Source organism: Columba livia, chromosome 3, assembly GCF_036013475.1.
Source record: "Columba livia isolate bColLiv1 breed racing homer chromosome 3, bColLiv1.pat.W.v2, whole genome shotgun sequence".
Classification (NCBI taxonomy): Eukaryota; Metazoa; Chordata; class Aves; order Columbiformes; family Columbidae; genus Columba; species Columba livia.
In genome coordinates, this window is record NC_088604.1 from 11009539 (window position 1) to 11030646 (window position 21108).

Here is a 21108-nt window from a genome sequence, read left to right on the forward strand (position 1 = left end):
GTTCTAGGTGGGATTGAGTGAGGCCTCATTCCAAACACAGTTATGTGGTTGTGGGATTTTGTCCCAAAGCTAAAACTTTGCCCTTGTGGGTGTATCCTGGGGTGTATTAGAAGGGGGGTGGTTAGTAGGTTGAGAGAGGTTCTCCTGCCCCTCTACTCTGCCCTGGTGAGACCACACGTGGAATAATGTGTCCAGTTCTGGGCCCCTCAGTTCAAGAAGGACAGGGAACTGCTGGAGAGTCCAGCGCAGGGCAACAAAGATGATTAAGGGAGTGGAGCATCTCCCTCATGAGGAAAGGCTGAGGGAGCTGGGTCTCTTTAGCTTGGAGAGGAGGAGACTGAGGGGTGACCTTATTAATGTTTACTAATATATAAAGGTTGAGTGTCATGAGGATGGAGCCAGGCTCTTCTTGGTGACTACCAATGATAGGACAAGGGGTGATGGGTTCAAACTGGAACACAAGGGGTTCCACTTAAATTTGAGAAGAAACTTCTTCTCAGTGAAGAACACTGGAACAGGCTGCCCAGGGAGGTTGTGGAATCTCCTTCTCTGGAGACATTCAAAACCTGCCTGGACACATTCCTGTGTAACCTCATCTAGGCTTTCCCGCTCCTGCAGGGGGATTGGACTAGATGATCTTTGAGGTCCCTTCCAATCCCTAACGTTCTGTGATTCTGTAAAACTTGTTTTAGGCATTCTAGGAGAGTTTTGCATAGACATCCAGGATAAGGTGGTGGGAGCTGTAAGGTTGGGTGAAAATGGTTGCATATGGTCATTCAGACATTTTGCATTTGCAGTATATTTCTTTATATTTTCTTATTCACTTCTATTATTCAAGGTGCCAGGAAAATCAAAATATTTTAAGTTTGGGTCAGTGTTTTTTATTTTGCCTAATCGCAAGTTCTTATCTGCAGGTTTATAATGTAGTTTGCCTTCTTTTTTCATGTGATTAAAATTGGAAATTGGGGTTTACGAAAGTGTATGATGTTGCTTTATTGCATGGAGGAGCTACGTTTATTTTTCTGAGCTACCTTGGTTTGGTACAGTTCGCATGAAAGTTGGGGTGGTAAGGGCCCTTGTATCTCTGTGAAGGTAATGGAAGAATTATGTGAAAGCTTTTAGTGAAGACAATGGATGTTGGAATTCACAGGGAGCAAAGCAAAGTGGTGGATAAACGTGTGAAAGGAAAGAGGGGGGCAGCACATATTTGGATAAATGGTTTGAGGGAATACATTATTTTGGATGAGAACAAATAACCTGGAATTTAAACACCTCGTCAGAAATTTTGCTTGTACTATCACCTCTTTATATTTTATTAGATGGTAATTCAAACGTGGTGGAGTTTTTTTGTCCACAGTTACTGCTTCTACCTATCTTAAGTTCTGCTCTTTACATGCTGATAGCGGCTTTCACATGTAAGTGCTCTTATATTTTTGTCATCTTAAGTGGAAAAGTTGAAAAATTTGGCTTTAAATATGTCATAACACAGATTTATTAATGCCAGTGTTTGAAATAATTTTTTTTGCTACAAAGCATCTATTACTTTGTTTTGAATTGTAAATAGGCTACTTTATTTCCAGTAGCTTAATTGTCATCAATATAAAGTCTTAGTTGTTATTTTAGACTTCTTTTACTTCTTTTGAAGGGCAGCTATGCTGGCCAACATTTAATGAGATATTAATGTCCAAGCTAAGCTTCTGTTCTTACTGAAGTAGAAATGAGGCTTATTGAATTAGAAGTAGTCTCTTTAGGTTTTTTTTTTTTTTACAGTTAGCTGTTTTTTTTCAGTTTTTAGGCAACTGTAGAAATCTATGGTTAGTTTAAATACACATCTTGTCCAAAGACAACATCCTTAGAAAACAGCTGAAAAAACTGATAACAGCAATTTCATTAAGTGTCCTTTCCCCTGCTTTAGACAGATAAAGTAGAAAACACATATGCCTCCCATAGTGATTCTTTTAAAAATGTGTTAGAAGATGCATTCCTTAGTGTTCTCTGGCTGTCTTGGTGGTTACTCAGAGTTTAAAGGCTCAAAGAATCAAGGTAGATTTTGAAGCAGACTGGCATATATTTGAAACTTCTGGGTTTTTCACTGGCATTTTATGCTGGTGATACAAAGAAGTTGTGTATTTTATCAGCAGCTTTCTTTAGAACAACTGGTTATTCTTAAGGTAGCGAGCAGTCTAAAAATGCTGAATTTCTTCTTTGTACTACCCACAATTCAATTAATTGCTAAAGACTAGGTAGCTCCATTTCTTCGTCTCTGGTTTTAACACCACGTTAAGAACATCAGACTGTGTTGGTGTTCCCTGGTTTCCTCTTGCCTGCTGGAGCAGAAAAATGGAAAAAATAAACCCAAAAAACCCCACAACCAACCTAAGCAACAACAGAACTTATTCAAAGGATGCTGGACTGTGAGGGAGGGTAAGTCATGGTTGTAGAAACTTCTAAGCAGGAGAATTACTGATGGAACTTCAGTTTTTGCATCTAGTGTTCTTGAAAACTATATACTTGAAAAAATAATAATGTTATGGGAAACATTGTGGCCATATTCAGGAGGAAAGAAAGTGAAAATAAATGCTCTGAAGAAGGGGATTGCTATATATCCAGAATTGCTGGGGGTGGGAGGAACTTTTCTGGTATCAGTGCTGCAGTAACAAAAAATAAAACTGCTTCCTGGAAATCATCAGAGTGACTTTTGTCATTTCCTCAGCCTGACTTTTAATGGGGGGAAGGCGTGTGTGTGGGTGTGCATATGCGTATGTACAAAATCTTTTTCTTGGTATAAATTATATTGCTTATGATTCAGTTATGTTCCATGGGATTCCTTAAAATCACATTCTTTTTAAGGTGATATTAAAAAAAGACAGAGTTTTTGAAACAAATGTAAAGCTTTTCTTAAACTTTTTGGGCTGAGGGGGAGAGATGCTCAGTTTTGGATTCTCTGGTAGCAAATAGAAAAGAAATAAAATAGAAAATAATTTAAGTACCTAAAGAAAACCCATCAGCAAAAAGAAGCCTTGATTGCAATGTAGAAAGTAAATTCATGGAAATATTCAGTTGATTCTGGGCCTGTACATTCTAATTCTTCTGATTCTTGTTAACACATTTAAGACAAGCTTGTTGACCCTCAATTAGAATGAAAGTTGTATGTTTCATTAATCTTTATAATACATATTGAGATAAATTGTGCCTAGTTCCTGCTGGTGTGTAGATAAAATTTGGGTTTATACAGAGTTTTCCTCGTCAGAAAAGGCAAAGTTTTAAGCCTTTGAGTTTTTTTTAATAGCATATTGCCTAGAGATCTCTCAATTTTTAAGTTTTTTAACCTACTAAATACAGTTTTTTAGTAAGAGCTAATGAAGTAATGAGGGCTGATGTCTCAAAATACCAATGCGGCAAATTAATATCATGTTTTCTTATAGAAGCAGCTGTATAGTGTTATTGCTTTCAGTGTAGAATGGAACAATAATGGTTAGAAATTGGTCTTGTGAATTCCTCTAAACTTCTGTGATGTTACTGGTAGCACTTATTGCTCTGTTATAGGAAGGCGATGCAAGCTGGTGAGCTTAACAAGAAACGTGTAGATTTTTAAAATAAGGGATTTGTTATGTACATATATTAAAGTAACAAGCACCAATTAAATAATGAGCATGTTAAGACAAGATCTGCTATTCAAGTTTCGTTTCACAACTTCGTTTTCGAACTTCTGAATATACTTCGTGTCTTGCTTTTTTGTTTGTGGTATATTTCTGCAGGAACATTGCAGTGAGAAATACAGGATAATATATGCTTGTCTTAGAGTGCAGTAGGGGAAAGGTTAGGAGTCTCACCAAACTAGATGGGATTACACCTAAACTATTTGACATTGAAGATTAAACTTGTACATTTTCTTGTGTGAAAGACAGTTCTTCAGTCAGGGCCCAGTCAGCCCTTTTTTGGAAGAGTTACCTTTTCTCATAGCTCATTTAAATAATAAACTAAAAAATGCATGATAAAATTTAATAAATTGTTTTAATAATTTTTAAAATAATTTCCTGTTAACAAGAACTCATTTTTATGGGATTTTTCTTTGATGTTGTAAAACCATATATAAACGTTTTATCAGTTGCCTCTTCTCAGACTTATTTTACAAATTTCTGCAACATCTATCACCCTGACTTCCTCTTCTGTACATTTCTCAGAAATTCTTCTGAGTAGATAATTTCTTAGAAGATGAAAAGACTTTGAGAAACCTGCTAAGTTATATAGTATGAACTATATGCCCTACTTACGTTGGAATATATCACTTGAGCTCTTCTAATGGAGCAAGTGATGTAACTGTTATAAATAGCTATAAAATCTGGTTTCAGTACAGAAACATTATTACTAATTTATGTGGGGCTGGTGATTCTGCCAGTATTTGACTGTAGGGATCAAAATCCAGAGCTTGAGGACACCTGAGAGTGGTTTAGAAAAACTGGTGCTGGCAGTTCTGCCAGTCTGGGGGCAGAGCTGGAGCTGGTTGGGTGGGCAGACGGACACAGCCTGTGTGAGGGAGAGATAAGTTTCTTATGGCACAGTTCGTGTTGAGGGGGAACAAGTGCAATTACCTGTTTCTTGGAGCACGTTTCATTGCATAGCTGGGAGGAGAACCCAGGGCTCCTGAATCTTGTTAGGCCGATGAGCCATCATGGATCTCTGAAAGAGGTGGCACGATTTGCTTCTTTTTCCTCTGTTTTTCTTGGTGGGAGGTGCTGTCCTGTTATTCTTGCTCTGTACGGTCTGTTGACAGAAGGCTGTGCAAGTAGATACGTAGGTTACAAACTTGGCAGTGACTTGTGAGATGCTATCAAACATAATTTTATGTATATTTTTATATATATATGCTGTTGATAAAAACCTAGGAAATTCTTTTTTCCTGTTTGTATGCTTCCAGATTACTGAAACTCCTATTGAAAAGAAAGCAAGCAAAACATTTGGTCAGTGTTGTATATAAAAGTGTCAGCTCTTGTGATCACCTTGTCCCTTTGTGATTCAGCTTTTTAAGCAAATGGGACAGTACTTTTGCTGAGTATTTTTTTTCCCCCTTGCTAAATGCCGCAGAAGCCCTACCTTGAAATCTGTCAGGCCAACTAAGTTAACAAACCAAATTTGTTTTGTATTAAGGGTCATATGATGCAAAAGCATAACTCAATCTGAGAATATGAGTTAAGTAGCCTAAAATACAGGGACTGAAGAATTATTCACTTGCCTGTAAAAAGTTTGAGTTGGTTTTAGAACAATGTGTTTTAATGCAATGAAAATTGTTAAATACTTACTGGGGGAAGCATTTTGCTTTTGAAACTATAACCATGGAAATGGGTTGCAACTTAAAATTGGTTGCGTGTTTTGTCAGAAATGCCTAACTTGTTTATTTGGACTGCTTAAGGAGCTTGGATATATTTGAGTATTTATTTAAGTCTGCATTACTGTTCTGTATGGTCCTCAGAAAATGTTAACTCTTTCCAAAACGCACATGCCTGTAGATTTTGAATTACTCGGGAGCAACAACTTTTATTAACCAGTTTGGTAGTAAGTGAACCTTTGATTCCCTGGTGCTTCAAAGAGGTATGAGAAGGTGAATCTAGCCAAAGGCAGCTTTAATCAAACAAGTGCCCTGTTTTCCCAAAATGTTGCGCAAAATATTTAGTATTTTGTAACTAACTTGTGTACAAAACAGTTTGGTTGTGATACTAGTAGTTGCCTATTCAGCTGCTTAACAACCTCTGTTGTCTGGCTGCACTATTCTAAACCAAAATAAGGACATGTTAGGTAATTCAACAAAATATATCTAGTCAAGTGTCGGATGGGACTTTACAAGACAGTGTTTAGCTTAATGGAGGGCTGGCAGAATTGCTATGTATTGTGTTTTAAAATACAGCTGTTTTTGTGTTCTTAAATTACTTTAACTTGCTAATAATGCTACATCTCTGCTATAAGCATCTATCATATATCAGGTAAATGCTGCAGACAAGACACCTTGCAGAAAAATTACTAGAAAGGTGTTTTGCCTTAAAGTCATTCAGCAAAAGAAAAAAAAAGTTGAAACATTTGCAATGTAAACAGCATCTTCCCTTTCCAGTCACAGTACTGTAATTACAGGTGTTCTGTGTTCAATTTCTGTCCTGGTAGCACAGCTTGAGCTGCAAAATGCATCCTCCTTTTCTTCATCAGGTGGTTTAGGAATTCACCTGGGAGGGGAGGGATGAGATTCAGAATTTCTTAATGCAGAAAAAGTGGTTTTCTTTCTGGTCGGCTGCTTTAACCACTTTTTGTTTTATAAAATGAAGTCCTATATTTCTCTTTCATACTGTATTTTTTGTTATTATTTTTCTTCAACTCTTTTCTTCAAAGAAAGGGCTGTCTTTGCTTTTTGCAAGAAAATGCTAAGAAGCTTGTTTCAAGCAGGATTCAGGGTTGTTGGGAAGAGTACTTGTCCCTGAATCTGGGTGCCTGGATTGCAGAAATTGATATTATTTTAAGCAGTGTTTCTTGTGGTAATTCTCTATGCAGTCAACAGTCTGCCTTGTGAATTTTGTCCTGAGTTATGTCAGGACACTGTTTCGTGATACCGGTTTATCATCTCATGCCACTGAGCAGGTGCTCCTGCCCCACCTTGCTCCTGATCAGCTGCTTCTTGTTGCTTTCCCTGTGTTGTCTCCTTTTCTAGTGGTCTTGTGGCTGCGGTGGTTGAGCCAGTTCAGCTGGCTGGTCTGCTGAAAACCACATGCGTGGAAAAAAAGAAGGAAAAAAACTTCTACTTGATGATGAAGACCAAGCCCATTGCAAAAGGGAGTTGTAAAAGTTGTTGGGAGGATGGAAGGAGTGTCCTGTTTGTCAGTAGCTGGCTGGATGATCTGGGGGTTCGGGTTGATGGCAAGTTGAACATGAGCCAACAGTGTCCCTGGCAGCCAAGAGGGCAACCGTGTCCTGGGTGCATCCAGCACAGCATCGCCAGCTGGGCAGGGAGGGGATTGTCCTGCTCTGCTCTGCACTGGTGCGGCCTCACCTGGAGCACTGTGTGCAGGGCTGGGCACCACAGGATAGAAAAGATATTAAGCTACTAGAGAGTGTCCAGAAGAGGGACATGAAGTTGGTGAAGGGTTTGGAGAGCAAGCCGTGTGAGGAGCAGCTAAAGTCACTTGGTTTGCTCAGCCTGGAGAAGAGGAGACTAAGGGGAAACCTCATAACAGTCTGCAGCCTTCTTACAAGGGGAGGAGGAAGGGCAGGAGCCAAGGTCTTATATTTTAGTGACCAGTGATAGAACCCGAGGGAATGGCAGGAAGATGTGCCAGTGGAGGTTTAGGTTGGAAATGAGGAAAAGGTTTTTCACCCAGAGGGTGCTGGACACTGGAACAGGCTCCCCAGGGAGGTGTCGTGGCCCCAAGCCTGACAGTGTTCAAGAAGAGCTGGACAATGCCCTCAGACACATGGTGTGAACTGTGGGGTTGTCCTGTGCAGGGACAGGAGTTGGACTCCATGATCCTTTTGGGTCCTTCCAGCTCAGGACATTCTATGATTCTGTGCTCAACTCTCTGAGGAACTCAGTTTATTGCTTGAACATTGCAGCATTGCTGATTGAAGATTGCCTTGTGTATATAGTGTGAGGTAATAGTGAAATATGGTAGAAATGAGGTAACTGGTTTTAGGAGTTTTGACAGACTAAAGGTTGTGTAGGCCTCTAGATTAAATTACTTTGTAAATTTCAGGTGGAGAGAGAAAGAGTGAAAATTTTAGGAATAGAGAGACTGCCAAAAATATAACTTTACATTTGCTCCATGTTAAAATCTCTTTCCTAATACTGTGGTGAAGAATGGACTAATACTAGCTGGAATGTTGTACCCAGCTTCTGTGTAAGGGTATTGCTATGTCAAAGGAGATGTTGTGGATATGCGTAAGCCGTTCTATCTATTTAACAGCAGTGTGTGAGGAATCGTTATACCTTAAGACTCATTTGGTGTGTAGTATCCCTTTGTGTGTAATTTGGGGGCTCTGTGGGATGATCTGATGTGTATCAGAAGTCTGGAACTGTTGCCAGCTTCTCTCAGTTGGAAAGGCTTATTAGCATTGAATTCTTGAAAACTAAAGATTAGATAGCAACTAATTCCAAAAGCAGGTAGGTGGTAAATGGATAAAGAGGAGTCTCCAGAGTTATTTAGAGTAAGATGGAAAAAAGAAAAAAGTAATCAACCAAAACCAGGAAAAAACTGTAAATGTTGAGCAGTATGTTTCCTACATCTCTTTTATTTATACATTATTCCAGATGACATGGAATGAATAAAAATAGAGAAAAATATTTTTGAGCGTTCTGAATTTGAGGTAAAAAAGTACAGCTTAAAAATGTTTATTTCTGGAGCATATGAATTACATGAATATTGGCATTGAACTAGAGAAAACTAAACTTCCTGGTGGTACAGATGATCTCAACCAATGTTTCTCCTTCGGGTAGGGGGGCTTGGCTTTATATGTAGTAGATCTTGCTGGGTTGTCACTATTCGGGATGGCTTTTAGTGATAGAGCTAACACTGAAGAAAGCAGATCTTCGAAAGAGATTAATGCTGCCTCTGTTTTCCCCAGTCTGTAAACTGATCTGTGAAACGTGTTCATGCTATAGGACAGGGTTTTGTGGGCTGCTCTTTTTGAGGGAACCACAATGAGACCCACTTTGCTACAGTAAAAGGGTTGTATTATTCTTTCTATTGCTGCTGATAGCAATAGATAACATTAACTTAAATTTCATGTTTGTTAGAGGAGGTACAGTGAGCACAATCTGTGTTCAGTGTCCTGCAGTTTATTTAGAGTTTCAGAAAACCCCAAAACAAACAAGCAAAATTATACATCTTTCAAGTTTAGTTGTTTTTTAACTAACAGTGATTTGGATAGCGTTCATGGTAAATACAGTTTGGCAACCGTTAGTTACAAATTTCGTTTAGAGATACTGTTAGAGCAAAACCACCTTTTGAGACAGAAGTACCTAATTTACTATTCGATTGTAATTGAAACTAAAGTGCCTGACTTCAGCATGGGCAGTGGCTTATGGTAAAATAATCAATTCTCTCAGATTGTTAGAAATCTTGTGGAGTTGTACAAACTCAACTTTTGAAAAGACATTTGACTAATGGATCACTCTTTTGTTTTTTCCCCCTTCAGGTTCGATCTGTGGATGAGATGAATCATGAGTTTCAAGCTCTTGCCCTAGAATCTCGGGGAATGGGAGAGGTAATTATTGAGAGCTGAAAATCCAGTTGGTGGTTTGGAAATGTTGGTAAAATTTAAGAAGTCTTAAACAATATTACACGAAGCAAAGAGCTTCTGTTAAGATCAAATTGATTTTTCAGGCAACTGAAGAGTTCTGTTCTAAAGTGAAGTTAAACTAAGTGCTTTCCAAGAACACTGGGATGGTTGTTGACTGGATCTACCCTGTTACTATGTCTTAGTAGGTGATTGATACACTTGGGGAAGTGACAGGAAAATTTATTTGAAAGTTCGTGCAGTTCTGTGAAATGAGGCCTATTTTCAGTGTCCCTGTATCTAAGCTGGGGAAGCAATTGTTTACTGCCTCTGAGAAGCCAAGGAGACGAGGATCTGAAATAGGTTTGGCTCCAGAAAAAGTGAAAATGGCATACCCTACCTAGCAGAAATGTGTGGTGATTTACTATTTTTTTTTTTAACTGGTAATTACTACTTAAAAGAAGATTTTAACCAGGCTTAAGAGTGCTATTGTGTATTTTAGCTAGAGTGAAGGACTTTTTTGATTGGTGTGGTTTGTTTGGGGTTTTTAAGTCAGTGTGCTTTGGGGGCGGGGGGTAATTTGAGATCTTGGGGGATGACGTAGCTCTTTCAAAGCAATTCCCTGAACTGTTTAGAAAGAGATCAGCGTGTGTTGGGCTTACTTGTCCTGTCAGGACATAGTAATGAAATAAAATCCCATTGAACTATGATTTCTAATACCGATCCTTTTGTCTTGCTGGATATTTACTTAATTCAGTTGGTAATTAAACGAGTGACAATATTTCAGCTTAACTTTCTTACAATGATGATAGGACTGTGATCTCTTCAGAAACCATAACTTATTGATGAAAAACAAATTCCATATTCTAGCTGCTGAACACTTCTGGGCTGGCACATGGCTCTTCTTTCTTGCTTTTTTCACTTTAATGAAGCATTTAACTGATCAGTTTGCTTTTCAGCAATTTTTGCTTCATCCAAGGGTTCCATGTTGGCTTTCTGGAACCATCTCACATTTGAAAAAGCAGAAATAGATGTCCTGTTCTTTAGAAAGCTGAATAGCCACATTGGATATTCTTGCTTCCCCCTTCCCTCCTGGCTTTTAAAACTCTTCTTGAAAGGTAAAGCTGTTAGTAGGATGTCTGTGATAGAGCAGGTGGGTAAAGTTCGTACTGGTGTTGGTTCCTTTGTCACCCACAAAGTGCTCTGAGAGACTGAAAGCAGTGAAAGTAAAGGATGACATGAATCCTGGCAATTAAATTGAGGTATAAATGACTGCTCATACAGATCGTCGCTTTATGTTATCTCAGATTGAGGGAGATCATAATTATGGAGAGTATTTTGTTTGCTTTCATGGTATTCTGTGAATCTGTGAAAGCCAGTGATCTCATACAGTAATATGGCATCAGAAATTGATACTATATTGTGACCCTGCACTTATTAGGTTATGTGTTTCATTTCAATGGTGTCTTCCAGGTATCTTGAGGGTAATACACGTTCACATAGCTAGGTAGACTTACTCAGTAATTTTCTTAATGTATTGTACGACAATTAAGTAGTTCTGGGATAGATTCCATGGCTGTTTTAAACTTCTTTGTGATTATAACATTCCAAAATATTAAAGAAAATGTCCTTACAAATACCCTTGTAAGCTAGAATTGGTAATTGTAGGTTCTTAACTTGCTGTCCTCTGTCTACTTTGAAAGGTGTGAAGGGGAGTTCATGTCAGGTGATCTAGCTATTGGGAAGTTGTTCTCTTCCTCATTTTCTCTGTCTGGATAGATTTTTCTCTGAAATTTTTCTTATTCATAATTCTAATCCTTCTTTTTTTTGTGTGTGTGGGAGACTGGGAATCAGTACTTGACATTAGGAGGCTGTTCATTGCTAAAATCAAGGCTGTCTGTGCATCCTGAACAAGTTGCTCTTCCGTGTGCTGATAAGTGTGTTTTCATTGTACCATCATGCACTGGCAATAGTAGAAATGGGAAGTTCCTCTGAGCTGAGCTCCATTCAGGTGGGACTTGGAATCAGTCACTATTGGGAACAGGACAGTGTAATGTGAGCCAGATGTACGGGTTCTTTGAGCTGTTTCTGTCTTGCAGTTCTTTGTTAATTTACTCTGTAAAGAAAAAGACTGAAGTTTTATTAGCGAGACATCTGCCGTATTGCAGTCATCTTTTTCTAAATGTCATCTTTTAGCTGCTAGATTGGGTAAACACAGGTTGTGCTTCTGGCTCCAGCTCCCAAAAGCTATCATGACCCTTGAGGCTGTGGTAATATTCTGAAGAAATACTGACACAAGGTGCTATTTCTTTCCTCTAGGCATAGTGGGCCTCAGGATTGTTAGTGTGACCTAATATAGTCGTACATAAAATTAATTAGCAAACGGAAAACTAGATATTTTTTTATAATGTTTATTCTTAAAGAAACTTACAGGATCAGGACACACACAGATTTCATTTATGGGGACAAGCTATCCATTTCTGGTGTCAAAATCTCATTCAGAGAGATTGTAGAAGGCTCTGATCTTAAAAATAAATTTAAAAATATTAAAAAATCCTTCTTGAAGAGCCAGTAATCGAGACTGTAGAGTTACTTAGCAGAGCTGGTGAAGAGGCAGCTTTAGCATAATTGGTTATTATCTATGTGTAGAAAAGGGCTTTGTTCATCTGGCAGAGACATAGCAGGGATCAGTGCTGATACTGAAAAAGACACTTTAGAGTACTGTTGGAGGAGATTAGTAAGAGAAATGGCAGTCTTTTCCATTATTTTGAATGAGGTTTGGATGTATCTTTGTAAAATTTCTCTTTTATTGGATTAGATGCAGGAAATATTGAGTAAAATGCATGTTATCAAAGGGTAAAGCATGGTGATTTTAGCTACTTGTATTAATTTGTGATGACTTCTCAATTAAGTCTTTTTCCAGGAGTCCTAATTAAGTGGGTTCTTCTTCTTGTCTGTTATAGAGGAACAAACTTGTTTTGTTTTTCTGAAAAGTTCTCTTTTTTGAGTTCCATAATGAAATAGTTGACAGCTGCTTGGGCTGCTCATTTACATGGTAGTCAGATAGCTAAAACATCCCTTTAAAAAGAGCATAGTCTATGTCGTAGCCATCATCTGTCCAAAAAATGTAAGTAGTAAATAGAAATCACTGGCCCTCTGGGAGGCACAAAATTGTAAACTTAAAATTTTTACACAAAGTCTCTCAAATATTTAAATAAATGGGTTGGGTTTTTTAACTTTTTTTTTTCCTATAAATCTGTTTGATCTTCAGTAGGATACAGTTTAAATTTATCCTCTTAGAGGTATAGATGATGCGTTATATTTTGTGTTAGATATTCTATGTCCTTTGTGTACTAGTGTATGTGAAGACTGCAAGCAGTTGAATCAATCTGTTGGGAATTTGAGAGTAGTAAAATAAATGCTGACTTTGAGGTATTTATGTTAGTGTGCTGCTTCTGTCACATCACACAAAGTTTTTTGTCCTTGAACACAGTATGAGAAGAGATCCTGATCTGACTTGAAACTTTCTGCTTTAGAAGTAGTAATGAGCAAAAATCATACAGCTAATTGTGATGGTTGACATGTGGAACTTCAGATTTGAATGTCACAGATTTCTAAGCAGCAGATTCCTGTGGTCTAAAGGAGGTGACTTGCCACTGTGTGTGTTAGTTGCTTTCTGATATTTGGAACATGATACATTTCTAAGTGAACAGAACTTTACAATGAACTTCTGCTGTTCCTGGTTATCATGATAGTGTTAACTAAAGGCCAAGCTTTTGAGCCAACATGCAAAGAAGGCCATGATAAAGTTTCTGAGAGGAATGACTTGGGTTAACACAGGGATTAATTTGATCAGCCATTTTCACAGCTGCTTGTATATTCTGTATCTCTCCTTCATAACTTCAGAATCTCAGTGTTCTTGGGGTCATCTGAGAAATTTATACAGCATCAGCTTCAGTAACAGAACATAACTTTTAAGTGTTTATAATTATTTCTTGGCAATGTGTGCTTCCTTATGTAAAGCTGACTTTGATATCTAAAATGGAGTACTTGTATATCTTAATAGTCTTGCTGTTTCCTGCCCATCTCTAAGAATACTTTAAATAAAATGGTTTTCTGTTTTGGAACAGCTTTTACCTGCCAAAAAGTTTTGGGAACCTGATGATTCAGCAAAAGATGGACAAAAAGGGATATTCCTTGGTGATGAGTGGAGAGAGACTGCATGGGGAACTCCTCGTAAGTCATTGATGTACATGTATTGAAAAATGAGTCATGCTTAGTAAATGTTATTTCAAAGTGAATTAATATGATAAAATTTAATTGTCTATTAAATTTGATTTTTCCTTGAATTTTAATTGTGAAAATGTATACTGCACTGGTGGTTGTGTGCCAATAACACTTTTTGAAACTGGGGTTTGGAATTTCTTATTTAGTTTAGTTTTGCTCATGTTTAATATAGTCACTGTAATGAAATGCAAAAAAACATTACAAGTGGTATTTAAAATGTACAATAATTTTTTTTATTTATTTGTTTTTAACAGACCATTCTATGTCCCAACCTATTATGGTACAGAGAAAGCCTGGACAGGGTTTTCATGGAAACAGTGAAGTAAATGCTGTATTGTCTCCACGATCAGAAAGTGGTGGCCTTGGAGTGAGCATGGTAGAATATGTGTTAAGTTCCTCTCCAGCTGATAAATTGGATTCCCGGTTTAGGAAAGGAGCTTTTGTAAGTAATGCAGCGTGTTAAGCTTGCATAGTTACCTACTGTGGTCTTACTGTCTTGTATGGTTATATTTTCTACTTTGTCCATTTTCCTTTTTTTTAACTCTTTTCTTTAGAAGGAAGTGTGTAGTTTCCGTCTGTCTGTCTGCCTTGGTTGAAGGGGGCAGAAGAGGGAAGTGGTTTGGGAATGTTGGCTAAATAGCTGTCTTTAAAAAAGTACTTTCCTAACACCTTTAAATAAAGGTAGGAAAAAGATTGCAAATAGCTTAATTTAAAATGTGTGATGGGCTGTATTCTAGATCTTCCTGTTCTGTGTTTCCATATGGGTTTGTTTTGTACTAGCTGTTGTAACTGTATGAAATAAACTTTATCTAATTCGAAGTGTTACTGCTTTAACAGCACCGCTATAGTTAAGGTTGAGTTAGCTCTTCCATTATAAATCTTGGCGTTCCTTTTCACCTTTTGGCAGTTATTAATTGGATGTGGTTTAAACTTGATGACCACGTTACCCACCAAATGCAATTTCATTGAAAACAAACTGTTTGTATTGTTTACGTACGCTGTAGTGTAGAATTAGGTCACCTTGTGGTGCTCCTATTGTGTTCTGTTCAATATTCAGAATCAAACAGATTCTTTTTCCTCAGGGCACTAGAGATGCTGAAACAGATGGACCTGAGAAAGGAGATCAGAAAGGCAAGGCTTCTCCATTTGAGGAGGACAAAAACAGAGATCTTAAACAAGGAGATGATGAGGATGTTACTAAAATAAATGGCAGAGGTTTGCCAAATGGAATGGATGCCGATTGCAAAGATTTTAAGTAAGCCTTTAACTGTTTCTCAAGAAGACAAGCATGTCTCTTAAGGACATTATTACAGTTCTGGTTTGTATGTCAGCTTTAAACATTACCCAGCCGCAGGCTGATTCCTCCTACCTAATGTCCTCCCTTTCCTGCTGTGCCACATGTTTCTTAGGATGTCATTAATGTGTGTGTCAATTCTCATGAGACAAATTCATCTTAATATAGTAATTACTCAAAGTATAAATGGGTACTTTCAAAATGTGGTGAATTAAAGAGGGATGACAACTTTAACCCTTTTAATTTCAAACTGAATTCCTTTCTTTCTGTGCTTCTTTTTAATACTCGGTAACTTTTGCATCTGATTGTTGTTGTAGACAGTAAGTCCTACAGAATTTTAACTTTCCTTCTAATTTTGCTAGTGAATACCACAGCCTAACACAATTATTTCGCCACAAAAGTCTTTATGGAAATGATTTATTTGACTAAGTCGAAACAATGGGTTTCCCTATTCACATAGTTAAATGTCACCTATGCACAGGATAGAATGGTGTTATGGCTTGATTGTTTTCTTAGGTTAAAAACAAAAAAAAAAAGGGACCAAGCTTGAGCTATTGAATGGTGAATTCCTATATGATAGTACAGCCAGTCTGTTTTTGCATAATACTGATCTGCATTTTTAATTGGGTATTTTTAAAGGACTAACCTTTGTTTTTAAATGACTGTGATGTATTGGTAACTGTCATACAGAAGAATTAACAAGATCAGGAAACTTGAGCGCTGCTCATAAATTTGTATTGTTGTGATGAATGTGACCAAATAGTTGTGGTTTCATTAGTTCATAATTGAACAAGTATATTAAAATGGATGTTTGAATCCCATACGTAAGTATTTCCTACCCTTTAAAAAATGTATTTTTCTAAGGCTAAGGAGGGATTTTTCAAGTGAATTTCTCAAGAAGTATTGTTGAAAAGAATGTAATATCAGGCATGTTAGAAAGCTCAGATTAGCTTCTTTCGGATGCATGCTGCAATATGCACAATGAACAAATATGCCTTCAATATTACATGTAGAAAACGCAGAATAAATTTTGTCCTGCTTTTCTTTACCAGTATCTACTTGAGTTTTGAAATAGTTGCTTGCAAATTACCTTTTGTGTTATTTAAAGAGAGGAATTACAAAAAAAATTCAAGTGCAAAAAAGCATCCAAAGCCAGTAAACCTCTCAAAAAAATAAAGCCATTTAATGTAAATGGACTGTATATAGTGGTGGCATAAAGCCCTCCAAACAGAGGTTTATAATTGAAGCATTGACACAACTTTAACTATAGCAACAGAACAGCACTAATATATGGAGCAACCTCTATTAGAAAAATTATTAACAAAGAAACTTTGTCCTGTCCTCCTCTTTGTATTTTTATTGTACTTACAGCTTTTCTTAAACTAAAATATGTACTGAAATAACTGCCTTTTTTCCTTTTATTCTTCACTTTATGGGTACTGTACATCATTTGGTAAGAATAAGGAATATTAAATGGCTCAAACTCAGGTTTCGTGTGTTGAACAAGACATGGTTGATAGCTAGGATCCTTAGATGGTAGCCAACATATTATAGACGATTGTCATGAAGTTGGTTATTACATTTAAAAAAACCCTAGAGTAACTGCTTTATCTTTGAAGTGTTTTGTCCGCAGTAGTAGTTCATACAGTATTGTTGAATAATCTCACTGAAAGACTGTGTATTGGTACAGTCTTTAGAGTTGGTATCAGTAAATACATAATTGTTGGCAGATTTCTTTGCATTAATCTTGTGCTTCAGTGAGGAACAGATAAGATACTTCAACTTTGGAGCCCCGGAGAGGGAGGAGAACAGGTAGTACTAAGGCTGCAAGGTGGTATTTTGCATTTAAGCCCAGTTTTCACAAATAAAGCAAACTTAACCAGAAGTTGTATGTTTCCTGAGAAACAATATAGAATTATGGAGTTCTGCCAGCACAATAATAGTGTTAAAGGATCATAGATTCTCTCGCACAACTCCTTCCTAGTAGTTGACTTAGCAGTCTTGGTAGTCTTTAGACTTGGTAGTCTTTAGACTTGGTAGTCTAAATATTATGGCCTGACACATGAGATGGGCTACCACTCCCAATTAAGGTACCGTAGATTGAACCAAATATAGGGTTGGGAATATGCTTAGGATGTGAATCCCTAGACATCTCACTTCAGGTGTTTCCATGTAGGTGTTTATAGGTGCACAGAAATTCCCCTGTACTCAGTGGGGCTGTACTCAGTTCAGCTGGTGGAGATGAGAGAACAATTCGGCTTTTATCCCTAAAGTAAACACCTACTGACTGGTTAGTTGAGTTGCCATCTGTGCTCTGTCAACGGCTTTGACTAAATTTTCATCACTTCTGGTGGGAATTTAACCACTAGTGCACCTGGAGACGTGTCAGGATACTTTTCTACGTCTCATTTGCCACCAACCCTTAATGTTTGGAAACAACTACCAGGGGTTTGGCACAGTAAATGATTTCCAGCTCCATATTTCTGTCTTACTGTCAGCAGAAATCACAGACATACGTTTTGCCTCATCCTAAAGATTTTTCTTCTGGAACAACAGGCTGTATTTATTTTTAGGGAAACTGAGATGAGTTTATATTAGGAATGCTTTTTTCCCCCATACCAATTATCTGGTGTAGTGCAGTCTATTACATGAGTTGTGTAAGAAATGAAATGTTTTAGTCAAATGCTAAATAAGGTGGTTATTAGTCCATTTTACTTAAGGTAAAAAAACGTATTGTTTGCTTTTGAAATATGAAAGATACTTGCTATATTGTATGTTTGTCTTTTCCAGTTGAAGTTTTATTGTCTCTTTCCTTTGACATGAGATGCACTTAGCCATTTCCTTTTTACTTTCTTTTTTTAAAAAATTCTAATCAATACACTTTCTAATAATTCCTGAAGCTCCCAAAGTGTAACAGACATCCCAAAAGTTACAGCTGACCACAGTTCACTCCATTTCACTCAAAACAGCATCAAAGATTAGTTTGTTTTTCTCACAGTGATTTGAAGAGGTTTAAAAAATAAATAAAATTGTGCTTTGAAATGAAAGATGTCCTTTGTCTTGAGCCGTCAATACATGCTGGTTAAAATTGGTCTGTCACTTCCTTTTGTAAAGTGTCTTGAGTTCAGAGATCCTTTTAAAATAGAAATGCTGTACTCTGTCCATGGGCAGCTTTATTTAAGACTGAAGAGTCTATCTTGAATTATTTCTAAACAGTCGTACCCCTGGAAGTCGACAAGCCTCCCCAACAGAAGTAGCTGAACGCTTGGGCCCCAATCCCAGCACCACAGAAGGATTAGGTCCGCTGCCCAATCCAGCCGCCCACAAGCCTCTGGTAGAAGAATTTTCAAATCCAGAAAATCAGAATCTAGATGCCATGGAACAAGTTGGTCTTGATTCTCTGCAGTTTGACTATCCTGGCAATCAGGTACAAATGGACTCTTCAGGAGCTACTGTAGGACTTTTTGACTACAATTCTCAGCAGCAGGTCAGTACTGGACTTGAAAACATGGCAGATTGGTCCTTTAAGTTGTGCATTATCCTCTTTGATAATCAGTCATTTAAGCATATAATGTATTTAATTTTGTCTGTGACTTGCTCAAAGGCAAATAAACGTGTATTTAATCTAGAAGAATACTGACGCATAATCTTCTAGTTTAGTAACTTATTAGGATAGAAGCTTGCTTTAAAAGCTTTTGTAAGTGTATCATAGCCCTGACTGTTGAAATGCATCTCTTTTTTCTTTTCCAATAGCTTTTCCAGAGGACTAATGCTCTGACTGTCCAACAGTTAACAGCAGCCCAGCAGCAGCAATACGCGCTGGCTGCAGCTCAGCAGCCACACATAGGTGAGGTTTTTGTGAACTAGAGCAGGCATCCCTGCCAGGAGTGGGTGTGTTGCTTTGTTGGAATCCTTTCTAGTTTTACCCACAGTATTTTAATTCAAATGGATACTGATCAGTTGGCCCACTTTAGTGGTTCTTCTGAAAACTACCCAGACTGTCCTGTCCCTAGAGAAAGTTTTCTGTTGTGCAAATTTAGCGTATTTTGAACTGTTGTGTACAAAGAAATAAAAACTATTTTTGCTTTTGTAGCACGGTAGTTGGATTTTATGGGGGGAAACGTTAAAAACTTTTCTGCTACAAGTACTGATGTGCCGGCTTTATTTACTATAATAACAAAAATATGCAATTCTGTTATTCTGTTGCAGTTTAGTATTTTTGATAATCCAGTTAAAAACCATTATATAGTAGGATTTTGAAAACAATTTTATGTTGATTAGTTTATTCTTGTCAATGGCACCTTCTGAACAGATAGTCCTTTATTCTTGTGGATACCTTTCTTTGTGACAGAATTATTCTTTAGGGAGCATTTTTTTCTGTCCCTTTATAGTAATTCAGTGAATGAATTAAATGCAGTTCTCGGTGTGCTGGCAACTCAACAAGGAAGCTGTGTTTCGGTGGCAAGAGTTTCATGTTTGGAATGAGGGAGGTTGGAATGCATATGGAAACCATTATTTAAGGAAGGGAGCTCCTCACGTACTGACACTGTAGGACAGGTTTAAAGATTCCTGCCCTTGCCACTCTCCACCACGGGGCTATTGAGCTGTTTGCATCTGTCTCCTTCCTCTGCGAGGCAAAAAGAGTTGTCAGGATCAGAAGCAGGAAGCAGCACCTCTAAAGGAATATGTTCGTGTTCTCCTGCAATATGTTGACAGTTAAGTTTTCCCACCGTTTTGTTAAGCTGAATTGTAAGGCTTATTCAGGCAGGAATTGGCAGGCTAAACTGGAGTTTAAAAGTGTCAGCTCTTTAGTGTTATGTAGCTAAGACACTAGGAGCATGGCAGATTGAGATGTTTGTGAGTCCACAAGTCCTGTCTTCTGCCTGTCTTTGACTTCTGGATTGTAGAGAAGCCCCTACTTTGTACAGAGTGACTGAGCAGTCAGCTGAGTCTTGCCCCTTTGAAATGCAGCACCTTCGGATATGTGTGTTAATAGAAACTTAGCAAGAAGCCTCCTATTTTGAAAGAGAAATGTAGTTCAATGGGCTGTGTTTGCTGGACTAGTTACTGCCTCAGTGTTGGAGTAAGTCCATGAACCTGACTGATGTGGGAAACCCTGGGTAGCGATGCTTCGATGACTCTGAGTTTCTACAGTTGTCTCCTTGCGTTACAGTCCTGAAATGTAGATTCTTGAAAGTGAGATAGCATCTCATAACTGGCTGTTTAAAAGTCAGGTATTGTTATTTAAACTATCTGGTGAGATTTTTTTTTTCCTATTGTCAGTGAAAAGAGATTTGTATCTCTAGCAGGTGATTCATTCTATCTGGCTGATTCGCTCAAGATTTGTCTGATACAGATTCAGTTGCAGAGACTAGTGTGACTTAGTTAAAGTTGGGCAAGGTAAATTCCACTTTGAATAATCCCTTGTATGTAAGGGTGGGTGGATAAGTATGAGATAATTTCCTTTGGAGTCTGTAGATCCAGCAAAACAAAGCTGTTAGGCACTGGGATTAGCAAGAAAGGACCAGTGTTGATTTCTGTAGCAGCGTACCTGCTCCAAGAAACTTCTAAAGTACAAGCAGTTCTGATTTCAACAGAAACACTTTGTGATTTGATTGGTTTGAATGTGATGATGATGCTTGCTAAGTATGTTAGCTATAATTAAACTCTGTTTGTTACTGTAGCGGGCGTATTCTCAGCAGGCTTGGCTCCAGCTGCTTTTGTGCCAAACCCATACATTATCAGTGCTGCTCCTCCAGGTACTGACCCGTACACCGCAGCTGGATTAGCTGCAGCAGCTACTCTGGCAGGTAACCAAACACTTTCTGGTGTCTGTCTTGAATAATTTTACTGAATGAAATCAGAAAAAAGCTGAAATCCATCCTGCTAATTCTCTGTAGATGTCTTTCTAGGAAGGAAAGACTTGTAGGAAAATTAATATTGCTGTTTTGGAAAGATTTACTAAAATGTAAAGGGATTCAGTTTTTATTATGTGGATTCTGAGTGTTTCTTTCCACTGGACATTTATATGCAAGAATTAGATTTGTTCTGTTCTAAAAATGTTTGTCCTTAATAAGGTTTCATCTGACATCAGTAGTACGTATTATATTCGAAAGACAAGAAAACTAGCCTTCTATGTTTTAACTCGGTTGGATTAACGTTCTAATTGCAGGTTTTCTCATTCCTAGTGAGCATGAGAATAAAGATGGTCTCCAGCATGCTAAAAGGCCCAGACAACAGATTAAGCCCAACCCCAGGAAAATATCTTAAAATGT

The 21108-nt window shown here is 37.8% G+C and overlaps 1 protein-coding gene across 21 annotated transcripts in view; it reads left to right on the forward strand.

Moving 5' to 3' along the window:
• PUM2 (pumilio RNA binding family member 2) overlaps positions 1 to 21108 on the forward strand; it is a 75334-nt gene that overhangs the window by 20309 nt on the left and 33917 nt on the right. For 20 of the 21 annotated variants that reach the window (XM_065055813.1, XM_065055803.1, XM_065055797.1 and 17 more), the window contains exons 2-8: positions 9172 to 9240; positions 13383 to 13488; positions 13794 to 13981; positions 14622 to 14794; positions 18050 to 18320; positions 18587 to 18680; positions 20518 to 20643. In XM_065055813.1, coding sequence (XP_064911885.1) covers positions 9190 to 9240; positions 13383 to 13488; positions 13794 to 13981; positions 14622 to 14794; positions 18050 to 18320; positions 18587 to 18680; positions 20518 to 20643 — 1009 coding nt within the window. In that variant the 5' untranslated portion in view covers positions 9172 to 9189. The remainder of the gene's footprint in view (positions 1 to 9171; positions 9241 to 13382; positions 13489 to 13793; positions 13982 to 14621; positions 14795 to 18049; positions 18321 to 18586; positions 18681 to 20517; positions 20644 to 21108) is intronic. The other variant, XM_065055815.1, reaches the window with a different exon arrangement.